The sequence below is a fragment of the Trachymyrmex septentrionalis genome, unplaced genomic scaffold, assembly GCF_001594115.1.
Source record: "Trachymyrmex septentrionalis isolate Tsep2-gDNA-1 unplaced genomic scaffold, Tsep1.0 scaffold66, whole genome shotgun sequence".
NCBI lineage: Eukaryota > Metazoa > Arthropoda > Insecta > Hymenoptera > Formicidae > Trachymyrmex > Trachymyrmex septentrionalis.
In genome coordinates this window covers 1,234,767-1,252,780 of record NW_017305843.1, presented here as the reverse complement: position 1 = coordinate 1,252,780, position 18,014 = coordinate 1,234,767, and the positions used below count along the sequence as shown (strand labels likewise).

The 18,014-nt window shown below is 33.5% G+C and overlaps 1 protein-coding gene across 1 annotated transcript in view; it reads right to left on the bottom strand.

Moving 5' to 3' along the window:
* Nucleotides 1–18,014, bottom strand: part of LOC108753171 (nephrin-like) — a 310,959-nt gene that overhangs the window by 24,907 nt on the left and 268,038 nt on the right. Inside the window, exons 5-10 of the mRNA XM_018494530.1 lie at nucleotides 17,774–17,890; nucleotides 16,276–16,479; nucleotides 15,676–15,827; nucleotides 14,234–14,378; nucleotides 11,774–11,904; nucleotides 8,893–9,052 (exon numbers count right to left, since the gene is read on the bottom strand). Coding sequence (XP_018350032.1) covers nucleotides 8,893–9,052; nucleotides 11,774–11,904; nucleotides 14,234–14,378; nucleotides 15,676–15,827; nucleotides 16,276–16,479; nucleotides 17,774–17,890 — 909 coding nt within the window. The remainder of the gene's footprint in view (nucleotides 1–8,892; nucleotides 9,053–11,773; nucleotides 11,905–14,233; nucleotides 14,379–15,675; nucleotides 15,828–16,275; nucleotides 16,480–17,773; nucleotides 17,891–18,014) is intronic.

The following is an 18,014-nucleotide window of genomic DNA, read 5'->3' as shown; positions in this document are numbered from 1 at the left end:
ACATGGACACATGTCTATGCCACAATACACACGCATACTATATAAATATATATATATATATACAGGGTGTAACTGAAATAACGCCCACTAATCATACAGTGCTATTCCTAATAAAAAACTAAGTTGAAAAGTCCTCTATCATTTTGTAATTTTCGCAACAGTTTCGCAAGAGAGATATTAATTTCCAAATATTGCCGAATAAACGGATAAAAATCGATGTATAAGACAATTTTAAGATATCTTTTCGTGTTCTTTGTGAAATATTTTGAAGCTTTTTCTTAAAGAACTCTTAAAGATATCTTAAATTTTTATTAGGAATAGCGTTATATGATTAGTGGGCGTTATTTCAGTTATATCCTATATATATCAAAATCTTTATAGTCTTTTCAAATGTCTAACAGCAAGTGCGTCTGTAGAACACGCGGGGGGACGTCGAGCCAAGAATTATCGGATATTCTGCAGTTGACAGATTCCTTAGAAGATTTAACGGTACATTAGTTTCGGAACATCCTATACAGGCAGATAGGGTACCAGGCTTGGCATATTATTTTATGTTTGCGATATTTACGCCATGAATCTTCGTCGATCGCACGAGCATCGTCGCGTCGCAACACGCCGCGGCGTCGAGCGTACATCATCGCCGTCGCTGAAATTCGTAAGAACGTCGCCGGAATGTACGTCGCGGAAATTTATAATAATAATAATCTACGGCGTGCGTATATGTGCGTGCGAGCAAGCCCGCACGACTGGCCATTACGTCAAATAACGAAGATTTATGCCGGTACCGTGGCGACGATGTACATTCACATAGCTTATGCGGGTGGACTTGCAGTCCAACTATATCGAGATACCAGATATTATATGGATCGAGCGTGGCTGGGACTTGAGATGATACATGTGCGTCGATGCCTTGCCTAATCAGATACATTAATTAGGTGGCGTTAATGGACCCAGTTAGATGCGCGACTACGCCGTACCGTAGCTCCGACACGATCGATCGATGAATCTTCGACGTACGTTATCGAACGTCGTATCTCACGCGCATAGCACACGATGACTATCACGACGTGGCACGGCGCGTCGTACGTATAAAGCTCGTGCTTAGGAATTCCCGAAATATTTAATATCGAAGAATTTCGCGGAGAATTTTATCTTAATTGAATACCTCGATTAATTGACGTTAATGAACTCGCGATTGTGCGCGCGATCGCGCCGTGCTGGGCTGCGCTGTGCTGTAGCTATCGAGCGACGAGATCTTCAATGGGGTAATTATCGGTCGATGTGTGTTCGACTGCATTCAACACACAATGGATTTCCCTTGAGATATTAATACAGTGGATAATTAATTTGTTCCGCATTCCGCTGAGAATCTCTCCCGGCGCTCTCTCACAGAACTGAAGAATCGCTCAAGGAATTTCGCCGCAGACCACCACCTAAACGCCCCGAGGCGGAGGCGACGTATTGTTAAGGATTACAGATGGGTGACGTTACGTATCGATCGTTCGCCATCCGGGCGACGTCTTGGCTCGGCTTTTTTCGCGCGACTACATAATCTATCCAATCTATCACGGTGAATAAATCAAAACGCCCGGCGAGAAATCGAATTCACTTTTGCAACGCGAATAAATGTCCGGCTCCGGCGGCTGCGATAAATTCATTGACATATTTCATCCGGGTCAGAGAGCGACGGTGGTGGTGGCGGTGGCGGCGGCGGCGGCGGCGGCATTCTAGTTTGCGCCGTCCGTCGTGTAATTAAATTACAGCGAGCGGAATCTAAAGTTAGCGAAACGAATTCCGCGAGAGCGCACGTATTGTACCGATAACATGCCGGCTGACCGATGACGTACGTATCTACTTCCGCCGCGCTGGGGATCGAGAGACGGCCGTGCCGGATCGAACTGGTTATAAATTGGCATGATTTTTGTGTTGAATCGAAATAAAGTGCCAACCTTTTACCATATCACGAGAGTAGTCGCCGTAATCAATTCGCGGCATGTACACTGAGAGAAAGGTTTTTGCTATTTATGATTATAATTACGTAAAAACGTATTACTATAATTATTATTAGTTATGGTTATTATTACTATATAATATTGATAATAACAATTATGTATATAGTTCTATCAACAAATATATATTATAGTTGACACCGAAAATAACTATAAGTTATAGTTATTATAAAAATTGTTGCAATTACTATATATTTAATTGTAATTTTTAATCATTTTCTGTGCAAATTATGTATATTTGTTAATAAAACTATATTATAGTTATTATTACTATATACATTATAGTTGTAACGATCGTAAACTTTTAGTATTTGCAACTATCATTATATAAACATTTTTCTCTCAGTATAAATGAAAAGCAGACTTTCAAAATGCGTTTTGTCCAAAATTTTATTTTTTTTAGAGGTGGCGTAATGTTCAGTATTGAATGACTCATATTATAAACTCCGAGATGTTAGAAAGCATTTTTTCATCATTAATTTATATGCTGAGAAAACATAGACATTTCCAAAGTGCATTATATTTTTTAATTAGAAACAAACAAAATGTATTAATTTTTTTAAGCATTTTTAGCAATTGTTAAGCAATTTTGTTTAATATTTCACGCCCTACTGATTGACATATCGTTATTTTCTATAAAGTTCGTAGTTTTCTTGTGCATAGTTTCTTTCTTTCTTATATTTTAAAAATTACAAATTTTCAAACAGACTAAACGAATTTTGAAAGTCTGCTCCTCAAGTATCGGACATTCACAAAAGTTTCAATTCTGGCATACTTCATATTTATGGGTACATAAATTCCAGGGAATGGAAAGTTACTTTTTAAAAATAACAAGTTATAGTTACTCGTTACCGCGAGTAGAAAAAAATAACAAATTACCGTTACTAGTTACCGATTTTTAAAAGTAACTCGTAACCGTTACTTGAGAAAGTAACTTTTCGTTACTTTTCTGTTACTTTTTTTAAAATCGACGACCATCAATCACAGCGGACGGGTGCCTAGGGGCTTTCTAGTCTCAAGCGCTATGAGTAGCTAGTATCCAATTGCACCGTGTCCAATTGTGTGCAAAGTAACGACAAAAAAAAAGTAAACTGTAAAATTCATTACCGTTACCAAATATAAATTATCTAAAGACTCTTGTTATTAAATAAAAATAAAATTAAGTAAAGGGTATATAAGAGTCAACAGTGAAATTTGAATAAAAACACATCAATATAATAATGCTTATTCTCAATATCATTATTCTAATAATCTTGATGGTGTAACAACATAAAATGTCTCATTACATGTTTCGGCTTCTTTATCGAGCCATCTTCAGATGTATTATAATCGCATTCGTAAATCGCAGTATAGTGAAACGACAATACTAAGTAAAAATAAAAATAAAAATACAGATAAGTTATGATAATGATCTCCGATGGATTGTAAGTTGATGGACAGAAATTGTTCCCAATCAGTTGATCGACCGAATGTGAAAATTTCCACGAGTCTACGAATAACGTAAAAAAAATTTTTTGAGAATAATCCAGAACAATTTATCTAAACGTCAATCAAAATGAAATTCACCGGAGGAGTCACAAAATATGATGATGTTAAAAAGCATGTGTCACGTGATGGTCAATAACGTTCTTAAAAAGAGTTAATCGTATAATTTAGTAAACGAGATGGTCGGACTAATACATGTAAACATTACAAGAGAACAGCGACGACAAAACGAAGGCTCGCAAAATTAACACAAAACTGGTGATGCAAAGTCATATATTATTTATTATTGGCAAATACGACTTATGATGACCTATAGCATCCGTCTGCAGATTTAAACTATTTTCCTGTTTTTTTAATGTTTAATCATTTCCGAAATTATACGTTTACTATAGCACAATTAGTAATAATATTGAGTATAAGCAGAGTAATAATATTGAGAATAAGCATTATTATATTGATGTGTTTTTATTAAAGTTTCATTGACTCTTATATGCCCTTTAATTTTACTGTTACCAAAAAAATGTAACTACGTTATAGTTACAGTTACTAAAAGAAAAGTAGTTATCAGAAAAGTTACCAAAAAAATTAACTTTGTTACAAGTTACTTCCATTCTCTGACAAATTCCATTGAAACATATAATCATGTTCGACGTACGCTAATACGGTTTCATCATTGAATGAAAAACTTTTCATATAAATTTTAGATAATAATTTTACAAAATAAGAATGATAGATTGCAAAACATACAATAGAGATTGCTCTTGTTTCTCATAAAAACGAAACTGTCGAAGAATTTCAATCCATTTAGAACCTACTCCTTCTGCAAGAGACGCCATCTTTTGCTTGCTCCTATTATAATTTTTGACGTCTTCTGTATATCATGTCAGGATAATGAATCATCTAAAACAAAGATTCTAAGAAAGTAGCCTTAAGCCAAGAGAAAAATCGCCTAATAAGGACAAAATCTCGTCACTACTTTCTTCTTATTATTCGATTTATATTCGCGCTAAATAAAAGAGTTTAATATTTCATTCGCATTAGGGTCTCTCGCGTAGAGTTTACGTGACAAAAGTGCAGTGGTTCTATAAGCGCGCGAAATTGCTGCGACGTGTAATTAAGTATTAATCGCGCAATTTCTATTTGAGCGACCTAGATTATTTTGCGCGCAGCTATGTCGCCCGCGTGTTTATGCCATGTTCGTTTTGCGAAACCGCATTGTATGACGGGAGAAAATGAGATCGCTTTAAGCAACTTTGCATGCTCATCTCATAAGAAATAGTATGATGATCTATTACAAGAAGCATTTTGATGATCCTATACAATATATTACATCAATTTGTTTTTTTTTTTTATACCAATATTGACATAAAAAAGAGAAACGAAGTGACCGTATTCGTGTAACGAATTCTATTTGGTGTATCTTATTCACACGATCTTGATCAACGTACATTTTTGACAGCAGTATACAATAAAATAATTTATTTTTTTTTTTGTTTTGTTTTGTTAAAAGGGATAAGTTATCTAACATAGGTCAGCATATCTTACCGACTAAAACAACCTGTCGTGTGTCATCTATTATTCATTATTGGATAAACAATCTATACTACTGTCGTCGTGTCTCTTGAATATTTAAGAGTTTCCTTCAAAGTTTGAACAGAAAAGAGTAGCGCGTTTTTTTATCGCATTATTCTCGTGTTATACAAAATTTTATTACTGTTTCGTATCACGTCTCACTGTCTAATGCTGTGCAACGTGCACATGTAATTTTCATTTTTTTAAATCTTAATCTAGAGTAATAATGTATTAAGCTTACATATGTAAGCCAGTTGTCGACCATTCGCTCCTGACTAATTACTGTTATCGCTTTTAATCGCTGCGTTCCAGTTTAAAACCCTCTGATTAAATGCGACGTTAACTTCAACGAGCGACAGAATGGCAGAATTTTTAGGCTCGATGCATTAATTATAAGTTAGGGCGATGCTTGCCTTATAATTTGCACGATACTGGACGGAAGCTCGAATTCCTTGTGCAGAATGCAATTATATAAAAATCGAAAAAAAAAACAAAGTCGTCGACAATTTTTGCTTTGTAAGTTAGTATCGATTCGTCTAAGGTAACGTACTTCGAGAAGGTTACACGTGATCGCGTTAGAGAGACGCATTGCGGATCGGTGAATTTTTAAAGCACATATCGTGCCCAGAAAATGTAGTCGGAATATTTTTAAAAAACTCTTGAATATTTTGCATTACTCAAATTTTTATTGTTAACTTCTTCAGACTACTCTGTGTACATTGTAATGTATACATCAAATTTAAAGACAATGCCCGTTGAAATTATTTAATTCTATCGACATCATCTGAGATCAGATGTACATAATAATGTATATGACGGAAAAATAGTCAAAATTTTGAAAAAAATTAATTGTTCAGTATATAAATTACTTATTAAATTGCTCTTGAATTCAATTAAAAAAAATTTTTGACATAGTTCCAATAAGATCAAGTTTCAAGAAGTTAATATTATCTAACGATTTACAATTATAGTACATCTTTCCTTTAATATTCATTGTCAACAGTAATTAGAATTACAAATTTATCTATTTAATGGCATTGTCTTATAATAATATTTCTAATCTACTTGACATACATATATTTAGATTCGCACAGTGTAATATTTTTAAAAATGAAACTAATTTTTCTTCAAGCTAAATATTCTATTCTGTTCGAATTAAATATTATTTTTCTCAATTATGGTAGAATATTCTAAAATTATGTGTAAAATATATTCACAAAAAGAGCACAATATTTTTCGCAAATATGTATAATTTTGTATAATTTTCGATCGAGCTTCAGCTTAAGTTTTAACATAGGTGGAAATGTACATCGTCCGAGAAAATCTGCGAATTCGTGTATGCGGAAAAGTAACGTAGTTGAAGATTTTAATTCAGTTTTAGCACGTATAATTATGCGCACGGCAAGAAACTTCTCCTTCGGGCTCTGCCGTATCCGGGATCTTAAGCCGCTTAGTTAGCTGTAAAATAGCGAGGCTGCAGCCCGGGGGAACAAAGAAAATACGGATTATACAGGAACATTCGACGTTCACGAGACTCGTCCGTTTACCCTGTCAAAAGGGTTATTAAAACCAATATAACCGTGAGTATAATTACGTAAAATTTTGCGTAGTTTTCATCGGAGTTTTGACATAAAGATGCACACACGAATCCACAGCCAAATTTTCGCGAAATGTGAATCTTTCTGATAATGCGAGACATCTTTACTGATATTATACTTACTTTGAAAAGAATAAAATCTATTTTAATACATAATGCTGTTTCAACAGAAAGGAAGATTAGCACTACGGTGTGGTAATTTCAGTTAAAGCTTTAGCCGGAGACATCCTGCAAAGACAGTTAAATGATAAAGACGTATTCATAAAAAGCAATGAAATAATAAAAAATTTGTTATCTTGCTTCAACTTTTCATTCATAATTCAAATCGATAAGCAATCCAAGTGAAAGTTTACAATATATTTTTCTTAGGCTCAAAATTGTATAAAATTGAAATAATATAAATATAATTTCCAACAAATTTTTATCACTACTCTTACTATTAAACACACAAAATGTTCAGATGCTTTTCACCGCATGTTTCTTTCACAAGTGTAATATTTTCATTTTTTTTCTTTCGATTTCTAAAAATAATATCTTTTCTTTCGTTAAAAAGTTTAAATAAATCCATCTATCGCAGGCTAATTTTCTTAACATTGATTATTCGATTTAGTCTAATTATTTATTAAATAAGCCTTATTAAACAATTTGTATATATATTATGATTAAGAGAGATTGAGAGAGAGAGAGAGAGAGAGAGAGAGAGAGATGCATGGAGTACTGATCAACTATTAATCCATGCGTGGATTAGTCGTGGATAATTTATGTGCATTAAAGCCACTAAATACTGATGAGCGCATGTGCCACATAAACGGTAGCGCATGTCAGTCAGTCGTAAGTTATACGCACAAACTTAAGGCAGGATTGGTCGGTTATGCGCGTATATGCGTGTTCCTACGTATGTAAAGCATTTTGAATGATTTAATGCTCGCTAAACGCCACACGGCGAAAAGCATTTTACTTAGAGAATACAAAAACAGACCAACGTGGTTATACATATATCATTGTAATAAATTCTTAGCGAATTGTACAGCAAAGATGGTGATGCTTCTCGTTGAAATCTAGCAAGAATTTTGTATTATTTCGTCGTTTGAATGAAACATATTGTACATGAATAATTGATGAATTTAAGATTTATAAAAAAAAAAAAAAAAAAAAAAAAAACATCACTTTTCACATTGACAACAAACTGTAACTTTTAAATAAAATATATGAGAAAAATAAAAAAAAAAGTCTTTAATTTAAGATAATAAAAATGTTATTTTTGTACAATCTGTATTTATTAAAATTTCTTATAAAATCTCTCAATTCATTATGCAACACACATTGCGCTGTTATATTCATAGCATCTCAAGTTTTATAACTCATAACGTTTCAAACTAATATCAGGTTGTAATCTTTTTTTATAACGCGTTGAAAAAGCTGTCGAAACTTACTTATGGTGTTTAAGTTAACGCCTGCATACGAAATTGCCTTACGGTCGCCCGGCTCTCCGCCTCGGAGCCTTTATGAAACCTTGTTTTCTTATAGTGCACGATGCCGAGATATTAAACGTCGATATGAAGCTGAGATCTCGCTGTATCCTCTCCGAATGCGCGGATATTTCCTCCTACGCGTCGGATTTATGCCCTCTCGTAAACAAAGCGTGCCCCTAAGCTGATTTAACGTCGATCCGCATACCGGTGTGTCAGTATCAGTTACGTGCCAGAGTGCGGTGAATGCAGTGACACAGAAATTAACTCTACCGTCTGGTCCGGAGAGACTCTAGATTTGGAGGACAACATAGCGCATTCCCTCGTTCCTATTTCAGTTAAAACCGTCATTTCTCAGTTGATAACACTGAGAAATTTCGTATACAAATTCTGAATACTGAAGATACAAGAAGAATCGTTTCTCTCCCTCTCTAAATATGAATTTAGAAAGACTTTCATTTATAAGAGTTATTGTACAAATCTGTCGTTTGAGAATTTACATAAATTTTAAGCATAATATATTCCGGGCATTTGCGTATTGGAAACATGCCAAAAAGATTTGATAAATCTATACCACGTATACATGCTTCAGTAAAAGTGACCGTTGATTTAAAAAACACGCAGGAATCTAAATACGTTGGCGCTGGATTGTCATTGAATAATCCGAGAATAATTTAACTTAATTAGAATGTCAATGTAGATTATGGCGAATGACGGGAAATGCGGGAAATATATATGTGTATGTATAACAGATACGCACACTTTATGTCCAAGTTCAGTGGATTGCTCTCGCCGTCGCCCTCTTGATTATTGCCGATGCACGTGTAAATCCCAGCTCTACTGCGAGTGACACTTTGCAGCACCAGGCTCTGATTACTTATTATCGTTCCAGTCGCTCTGTTGTGATATAACGGATTGCCCTGTGAATGCGAAATCAAACGGAACCATGCTTACTGAGATTCTGTGAACAAACTCGCGAACGCAGTTCGGAGAGTGCAATAGACTATTTAAGTTTACAAGAGATATTTGGCGAACCGTGAATTAAAAAATATATTTAGGGGGAAAAAAAATTAATTTTGGAACGATATATTCCTTTTCCCATAAAAATGTTGAAACAAAAAATTGGCAATGTAATATTAAATAACTACTAACATATAAGTATTACAAATTACTTAACTAAATTGTATACTTATACACTTACTATTAAAAATGCTGTAAAAATGCGAATAAAGTGTATTCGTATTTTTTTTCATACGGGCTAAGCTATAATAAATCCTGTATGAGAAATTCGCGACGAGGAACGCTGACAGTTTTTCGATCTCTCGCGTTCCCTCGTCGCATGTGCAACTTTCGAGACTGCAAAAGCGGCTTTGAGTTTTCGCGAAACAAATTTCGAGTCTTTGAATCGAGGGAATTGATTGGGATTTGTGTTTTGCGGTGTATACGACATTCGTTCGCGATAAGAGCCGTTGAAATTGGCTCGAACAGGTATCGAAGTTCGCAATAACTTTAATGTTGTAACATATATATTCCTTCGAAATATTATCTTTTTATCTTTACTTCATCTTGGAGACATTTATTAGCATTAAATTTTTTTTTTTTTACAAATAATGTCACTTAATAAACTTTAAATTATAAGTTTTTAATAAATAAATGAATCTAATACGTTTGTCTGCAATGTTTGCATTTATTTATTAAAAACATATAATTTAAAAGTTATTTATTGGCATTATTTATTAAAAAAACATTCATTGCTAACAAATGTCTCCAAAATGTTATTATTTATTTATATTAGTAACAATGATATAAATAATATTAAAAATTAAGAAATCTTGTAACATTTAAATAAATTTACTTAAAAAAGAGATTAACAATTTGTTTGAAAGAATTATTTTCCAACTTTTTTATTTAATGACTATTAAATGTCGTGAATATGTATTTCAACGGTAGTAAAAGTCGTTTTGTATCGTAGGATTAAAAATGAATTTAGAATGATTGAATGCAATTGCTTCCCGGCTGTTTAATTGCTACAGGAGATATCTTGATTTATATCTATGATTCATGTTGTGCCATCAGTTCCAAATCAATCGCGCCTATGACTTTATCATGGCCAAGGATAAAACGTTCAAAACGAATGAATGGATTAAAACACATTCGTGTAATGACGAATGTCGTTCTTATTAATCGCTGATAATAAATGCTTCGATTTATATCTACAATTTGATCTATTTGCTATTATTTCTGTTCTATATCAACCAAATCATTTTAACAATGAAGAAAAATATTATGTGTATTCAAGCAGTTTATAGAATAACTTTAAATCAAATGATGTCAATGAACTACCACTCGCGTGGATGTTCCGATTCTATTGAGAATCTTGTACACGCACGGGGATTATCGTGATATTAGTAAAGAAGAATCGTCTTTATGCACATAATATTTGTTAATCATTTTTTAATAAACTGACACTACATCTCTGATTTCTTTTTTTCTTTACCGTTTATCAACTCATTCACGCACTGAGAGAAATGAGTCGTTGTTGTTATTACATACAAAAAGTGATAACAAATGTGATGATTTGGTAGGAAAACGAATTGATCAGTTGTTATTGCGAATCATTTCTCATTATTCGTCAATATAACAAATATACGATACAAATCACATATTGCTAAATCGTTGTTCGTACCTTTCGCAAATAATCAATATTGCTAGCAAATACAAATCTATCCAGCAGATACATGATTGCTTCTATTAATAATTGATTGGAATAGCAGATTAGCATTAGTCTCCATCACAGAAGAATCCTCGTTTTCAGTACCGACATTTGTTGTCACTATATCTACAAATCATTTGTTGCAGGTAGCTTGTTAAATTAACAAATTGAACTTTTTTCTCAGTGTGAAATAGCACACACATAAAAAAATTTTAACAAAATATAAATATAAATAAAAGATAAGAATTTTTTTAAGGTATTTTTGAAAAACAATATGATACAGAAAATATTTTAAGGTGCATTTGGTCATGATAATAATTCTTAATTTCAAAATTTAGACCTCGGCATCTTTTAAATCAGAAACACAAAACATTGACAATCGATTCGCATGCGTAATATACTGTTAAGGCCCAGTTTTTTTTTATTTTCTAGTTAACTCATGATTAAGCTTTCTAATGTTTTACCCATATGGACTTCATTTGTGACGATGTCAATTATGGTGAAGTTTCATTGGGCGAAACATCAGGTTGAGCTTAACACAAGTTGAGCAGATAATAAAAAAATTGGACCTAGAAGTTATATTGTCTCGATTATGGAAGGTCTAATTTGAAACAAAGAAAGTTACATGACTTTCCTTGCAAAATGCAAAGTAATTACGAGAAAATTAAAAAAAAAAAACCTGTGCTCCGAAAATTAATGTAATTGCACGAGAAATGTTCTTGCTTCATATGCGTTCTGCACAGTGTTTTCGGCGATACGAATTCGAGATCAAACGCACGAGTTTTCGGGCAGAAGTTTGTGTGACGCAGGTGCGCGCCGTCGTTCCCTTATCTCGACGCGATTAAGCTTCGTCGGCTTATATTATCGATTTCTGAACAGGATTCGTTATCTGCGCCCCATGCGGTACGCGCACTGTGTGTGGACTCACGTTATGGCGCCAGGAAACCTTGTAAACCCAGGGATTGGACTTGATGTTGCACTCGAAGTAAACGTCGATACCCTCCCGAATAGCGCTCGAATTCAAATTGCTGCCAAGCTCGAGGGTAACCACAGGCTCGTCTGAAAACAGAATCGACATCAAAGCTGAAACGCGCGAAATGTGCCGATATGAGAGACGTACGCCACTTTAATTATTGTAATCGACGTTATTAGCGTTTAGATATAGTCTATAGTCTAGAGAGAAAGAAGAGGAAAAATGTAAGTGGACGTTTAGATGCGAAAGGGAAATTAAAACTCTCCTTTCAGCAAGATATTTCAATGCTATCGTCGATATTAATCGACAAATATCTATTTGATTTACCTCTTGTATGTAAATTGTACCGACGTATAAAATTTTCGTTAAACATGAAATCCTCCAAATCTAATTTCATTGGATTCCATGTTAAACAAATTGTTTTTAAATTGAATTCAAGGGCACTTTAATAAGTAATTCATACTAAATAATTAATTTCTTTCAAAATTTTAATTATTTTTCCAATATATACATTATTATGTAGCAGATTTTAAATAACGTCGATAGAATTAAATATTTCTGAATCTTCGTAATTCGAGTAATAGGAAATTAATAGGAATAAAAAAATCATTAAAGATTGGTTTATCGATTAATCTTTTGACAAAATATTTCAAAAGCTTTCGTTAATAATACATTCGCAGTGCGGATGCATTTTTCAGTATTCTTGTAAATAAATCGTCAATCGCATCGAGTGCCGATACATTTTCCCATCGTCCGGTACCCGTTCCAGGGTATTACTTAAAAAAAAAAAATCGCATCCGTATCGAATGTTACTTATGATTCCTTTCGCGGTAGCGCCGCGCCGCGAATCCGATAATACCGATTCGCCGATTCGCGCTTACAATAAATGCAGTAAGAGTAAATTTCCTCGCCCATTCCCAGCACCGCCCGCCGCGGAATTACTGGCGGACTAATGGAAAAAACTGTAGAAAGACGAGAAAATGGGGCTGCCAAGGTAGTCGAAGTAGTGGAATACGCGGCGCGTAATCGGACTGAATCTTCAGCACGGCGGATCGGCATGTGCCATTAATTTTTCCACGCGTAGCTTCTCCCTCTCGCCTTCCCTCGTTTTCTGTATCTCTCGTTCTCACTCGCTCCGGACCCGGTTAGAGGAAAACTTTTATATTGGACAGTGAAATCACGGCGTTAATCCTGGCCGGCTGCAACGTCCGACTGCGACGCTTCGCGGCGATTCGTCCTGCAACTTTGCGTATTAATGGCGTTGGAAAGTTGCACCGAGGGTGCAATTTGGACTATGGCGCGGACGGCATCGACATCCGCCGACGACATGACCTTTGGGTTCCGATTTCCCCCACGCGCCAATAAATTTGAAAGAATGCATCCAACAGAAAACTGTAAACTTTCCGGTTATTGATATCTAACGATGATGATGGATCGAAGAAAGTCGAGACGTTTAGAAAGACTGACCAAAATTTTTGACAACCACGACATAGCAATGATATTAATTATAGGTGCTTTGACTGCCGAGGAATTAGCTCCACTTTCTCTTAAGTTTTCTTTCTAATACTTTTACTAAAAATGAAATAAAATTATACTAGATTATTGAACATTTAAGGAAATAATTTGTGAATTTTAACTCATAACATAACGTTTAAGACGTAATTTCCCTGAAACAATTGGTCGCTTGATGATTATTTTTTAGGAAGTAAATTTTTAGTGCGTAGTGCAAGTTTAATATTTTCTGATTAAAACGAAGTAATCTTGTGTAACAGTCTTAATTAAGAATCTCATAGGACCGTACATGTGAGTATACAACCAATAGGAAACAAGTATTCATTAATATTAACTAATCGCAAGTAAATACTTTTGTCGAATTTGAATTTTTGCCATTTAAATCAATGTTAATGTTAAATTAAAATAAAATAATTACACATACATACACACACACACACTTACACTTCTAAAAAAGTAAATTAAAACTTATTTACACTTATAAATCTTAAATTGCAATTTTCTTTGATATTTGATATTAAAATATTTTAATAATTTTTCCGAGGAAAAACCAGCTCAACCATGAAAATCTATTGCTATTCAGGCTCCAGTGTTACAATCTTTAAAATAAAGTAACATAACCGCCATGGATGTAGCTAGACTTGATCCCAACGGTAAATGTTATTATGTTTTACGTAAACAATCCATCGATAGCAACGAGATCCAAAGTACAAAGAATGGTTTAGAGAAATAAATTCTCGATCGAAATTTTAATGTTGACTTTGTAGAGCATATGTACGATGGTATGCATGCGCAATGTGCTTGTAAAAATATTACATTGATGGAAGTTTCTACTGTGCGGACATATCCGCGATGTGAAATTGCGGGGGCATCCCGGTGCGTTTCTGTCGTAAAAATACTCACGGAATATATTGAGCTTCCATCCATCCTCTAACTCCGAATTCGGAATATCCGGCACGCCGCCGCGACAGTAGAGGATCTTTCCGGCGTCTTCGATACCCGGCACGAATGTGAGGATGCTGGTTGTAACGTTGCCGTCGGGACTCGTCTGTTGGCGAGATTTCATGAATTTAAAACAGTTTACCGAACAATTTAATAATCCCGATATGCATGCACATTTGGAATCGTCATCAGATTAGTCATGATCGGATTAGAGCCACTAGATGATTACGCTGATATTGAATCTATACATTAGTCAATTATGATTCCAATATTCACAACTCTAAAGACTTTTCAACTGTTATATTAAGTAAAGTATAAATAGTGTGGTGTTTTCGAAATGTTTGCTTTAGAAAGCATTAAAATAAACACATAAAATAAATACATTAATTTTATTGATAAAACTGAATACAAATAAATTGTATAATAAATCGTCTTTTAACGATACATGATAACGATATAAAATTTCCTATATTTTTTACATTTTGTTTCATTTGTAAATATTAATAAATAAAGCTTTGTATGTTGTTTCGTTAGTAAATATTAATAAATAATTGGCTTATGTAACTATCGAGTTGGAACAAAAATTGATAGCGTTGCGAACATCAAATTCAAGCAGTTATAATTTCGTTAAAAATAAACGAAATTTATACGTAAAAAAGAGATTTTAAAGCTTAAAATATCTATTTTTCGAAGATCTATGTTCTTTACCATGTTTTTTAAGTTTCTGTGAATTTGTTTTTTACATATAGAAAATTATGAACTAAACAAAATAAAAACTTTCTTCTCATTTTGTCAAATATCAAAAAAACTTGTAAACATTTTCAACTTTCCAACATAAAAGCTTAAAGTTTCCTCTACAAAATCATTTTTAAAAATGTTTTTAAGATTTTTTATTATTGAGTTATCGCGGATTCTAACTTTGATCGCTCATAATTCCGTTAAAAAAAAATCATTGTGTACTGTAATTTAAAAAATGGATGTAATTTAAAAGCTACAATTTTGCCTTCTCAAATGGTATAACTGCTAAACTTTTTTAAAAATATTTTTTTTTTAATATATAAAAATGATAAAATGAAGTAACTACGAACTTTTGTTTCACAACCCAGTACACATTGCTGACTATAAAAATTGCAACATCTAGAAAGACATAAGTTGTCAAAGTAATATCTATATGGTTAATTACATATTATAACATATATACATTTATAATATATATGGCTAATTCGTTTGAAGCAGTTTTTCGCGCACATATTGATGTAATCCTATCAATTTTCGAAATATGAAAGAATAAAAAATTAAAAAAATAACCGCTAAAACGTTAGGAGGATCTTAGGACAAGTGTGTCATATGTATATGATTTATGAGAATGCATTGAATCGTTGATAATGTATTTTAAATCGTACCGTCTCCCGTGCATTTCGCAATATCATGTTTCCTTTGGACCATGTGATCATCGGGCTTGGTCTGGCTCCGACAACCTCGCAACCTATCTCGTAGGTCTTGCCGGCGCTAAGTGGACGGCTCTCTCCTTGAATCCGGACCCACAACGGTTTTACTGTAAAAGAGTGTATCGCACTCGGATTTAAACCTATCGATCCGTGCACGGGCCTTGAAGCTAATAGAAATTTCTGTAGTAAAGACTAAATCCACTGACGCTTCTCGGATAAATTATACCGATATTATAATAATAGACACGTAGCGATTTTTAAGCACAATTTACCATAATAATTAAATTAAATTAATAATTATGAAAATGTATAATTATCCGGAAATTGTATGAATGTGTATTTTCATTTTACAATGTAATAAATTAATTACATGTGTCCCTCTTTTCCTTTTTCATAATTCAACCGTACGTTATTAACAGAATTAATAATACATTGTGCTCTTCATATTCTTATTCAGGTAAAATCAAATAGAACGTATTAAAAGAAACTGTCACTTTTTTTTTATTTATTTTTTAGATTATCGCAACAGTAACACCTCATTTTGTCGATACTCACAATTCATGTCGAGTGACACCGAACTTGATATCGGTGTCACCATGTTGTTGTTTGTGGCTTGGCAGGTCAGAAACGCACGCAAATGTTCGCGGCCTAACTTTTCCAATTGCAGCACGTTCCGGACCCTTTTAGCATCCACGGTCTCGTAGCTGTTGTCAAGTAGAGAAGTCCCCTGCCACCATGTCACTCGTGGTTGCGGTCGCCCTAAAGAAATATAAGTTCAGAGCTGCGAATACACGTCGATGACGTCGCTGCTATGTTTCGCTAATGGCACCCACTCGGCGTGTAATCACTCGAATCTCGACTTAACATGTCATTATATAGACAGAAATATGAAAAATGAACCCTTTACAGCAAAATGAAAATCAATAGTAAAGTTTTTGGAAGAATATCATTTCAAAATAGCATAAAAGTAAACAACATGATTGCACATTTAATCTTTTTTGAAATAATCTTTTAAGATCCCAAAGTGACAGAATTATTGACATTATAGATTAAAATACTTCGAATTGACTGAATAGATTGTAAAAGTTCTTTTACAGAATTAAAATAAATAGGCAAAACAACCGATTTAACGATAAAATTAAATCGAAAAAAATTAAAAAATCACATTTAGGACGCTGCAATTTTTAACTTTTTTTTCGATTTTTTTGTGAAATCGACCGTTTCATATCTTTCTTTTATGCGCATTTTAATTGTGAATCATTGTATAATTATTTTAAAATGATTTTACAATATCTATATTGCAGTTTTTAATATACAAAGATAATATTTGTATTAATTATAATATAGAGCAGGAAAGGTATATCACTTTGTAATATTTTAGTTTAATTTTTTTTAATATATAAAACTATGTCTTTTCTACTATAAAATCATTACAATAAACGATTCATTTTATAAAATTACAAGTTTTCTATTGTAAAAAGTTAATTTGATAAATATGAGTAACAAATAAATTTTGTGTACATTATGTTTTATTGAAAAAAATAAGTTTAAACAAAATAAAAAATTAAAAAAATAACGTAAAAATTATTATTTTTTAATCAAAGAAAATTTAATTAAAAATAAAATATATAAGAAACACACAAATATTACTAAAATAAAAAAGAAGACTCAGCAACAGATTAAAACAAGTAGTAAATGTTGGAAATTAAAATTTTGAAACTTTATAAAATTCTATAGATATCCCACAGTCAAATCAATTAGAAAATATTTATTAAATTTCCTATAGTTATAATACCAAAATACTTTACTTTTTATTTTTACCGCACCCCATTCCATAACCGATATTTATACTTTGTTTTACCTCCGAAGGCGTTACTTCTTGTTCGAAATTCAAAACGTGAGACCACATATAACACATTTGTCTGAAGTGTCAAAGAAATTGAGCTACATTTATTACGTAACTCAAGTACTGTAAGTCGAGGCAACGACGTAACGCCTGAAACGTTATAGAAGGCGAACGTACTGGAAGTGCATCGACATGTCATGCACTTACCACCGGCGGCGACACACGTGATATTGAGAGATGCTCCTTCGCTGTACGGGCCAAGGATATAATGGGGAATATGAGACCTTCCGTCTTCGTCCAATATGCTAAGCTGCTCCGGCGGTACTGTAATAATTTTCACGTTAAAAAGTTCTTCATTTTTCTTCTTATTCGAAATGTCTGCGACAACGCGAACACAGTGACTGGAGGGGGGGAGGGAGAACGAATCAATTTACGCAACGATGTATCA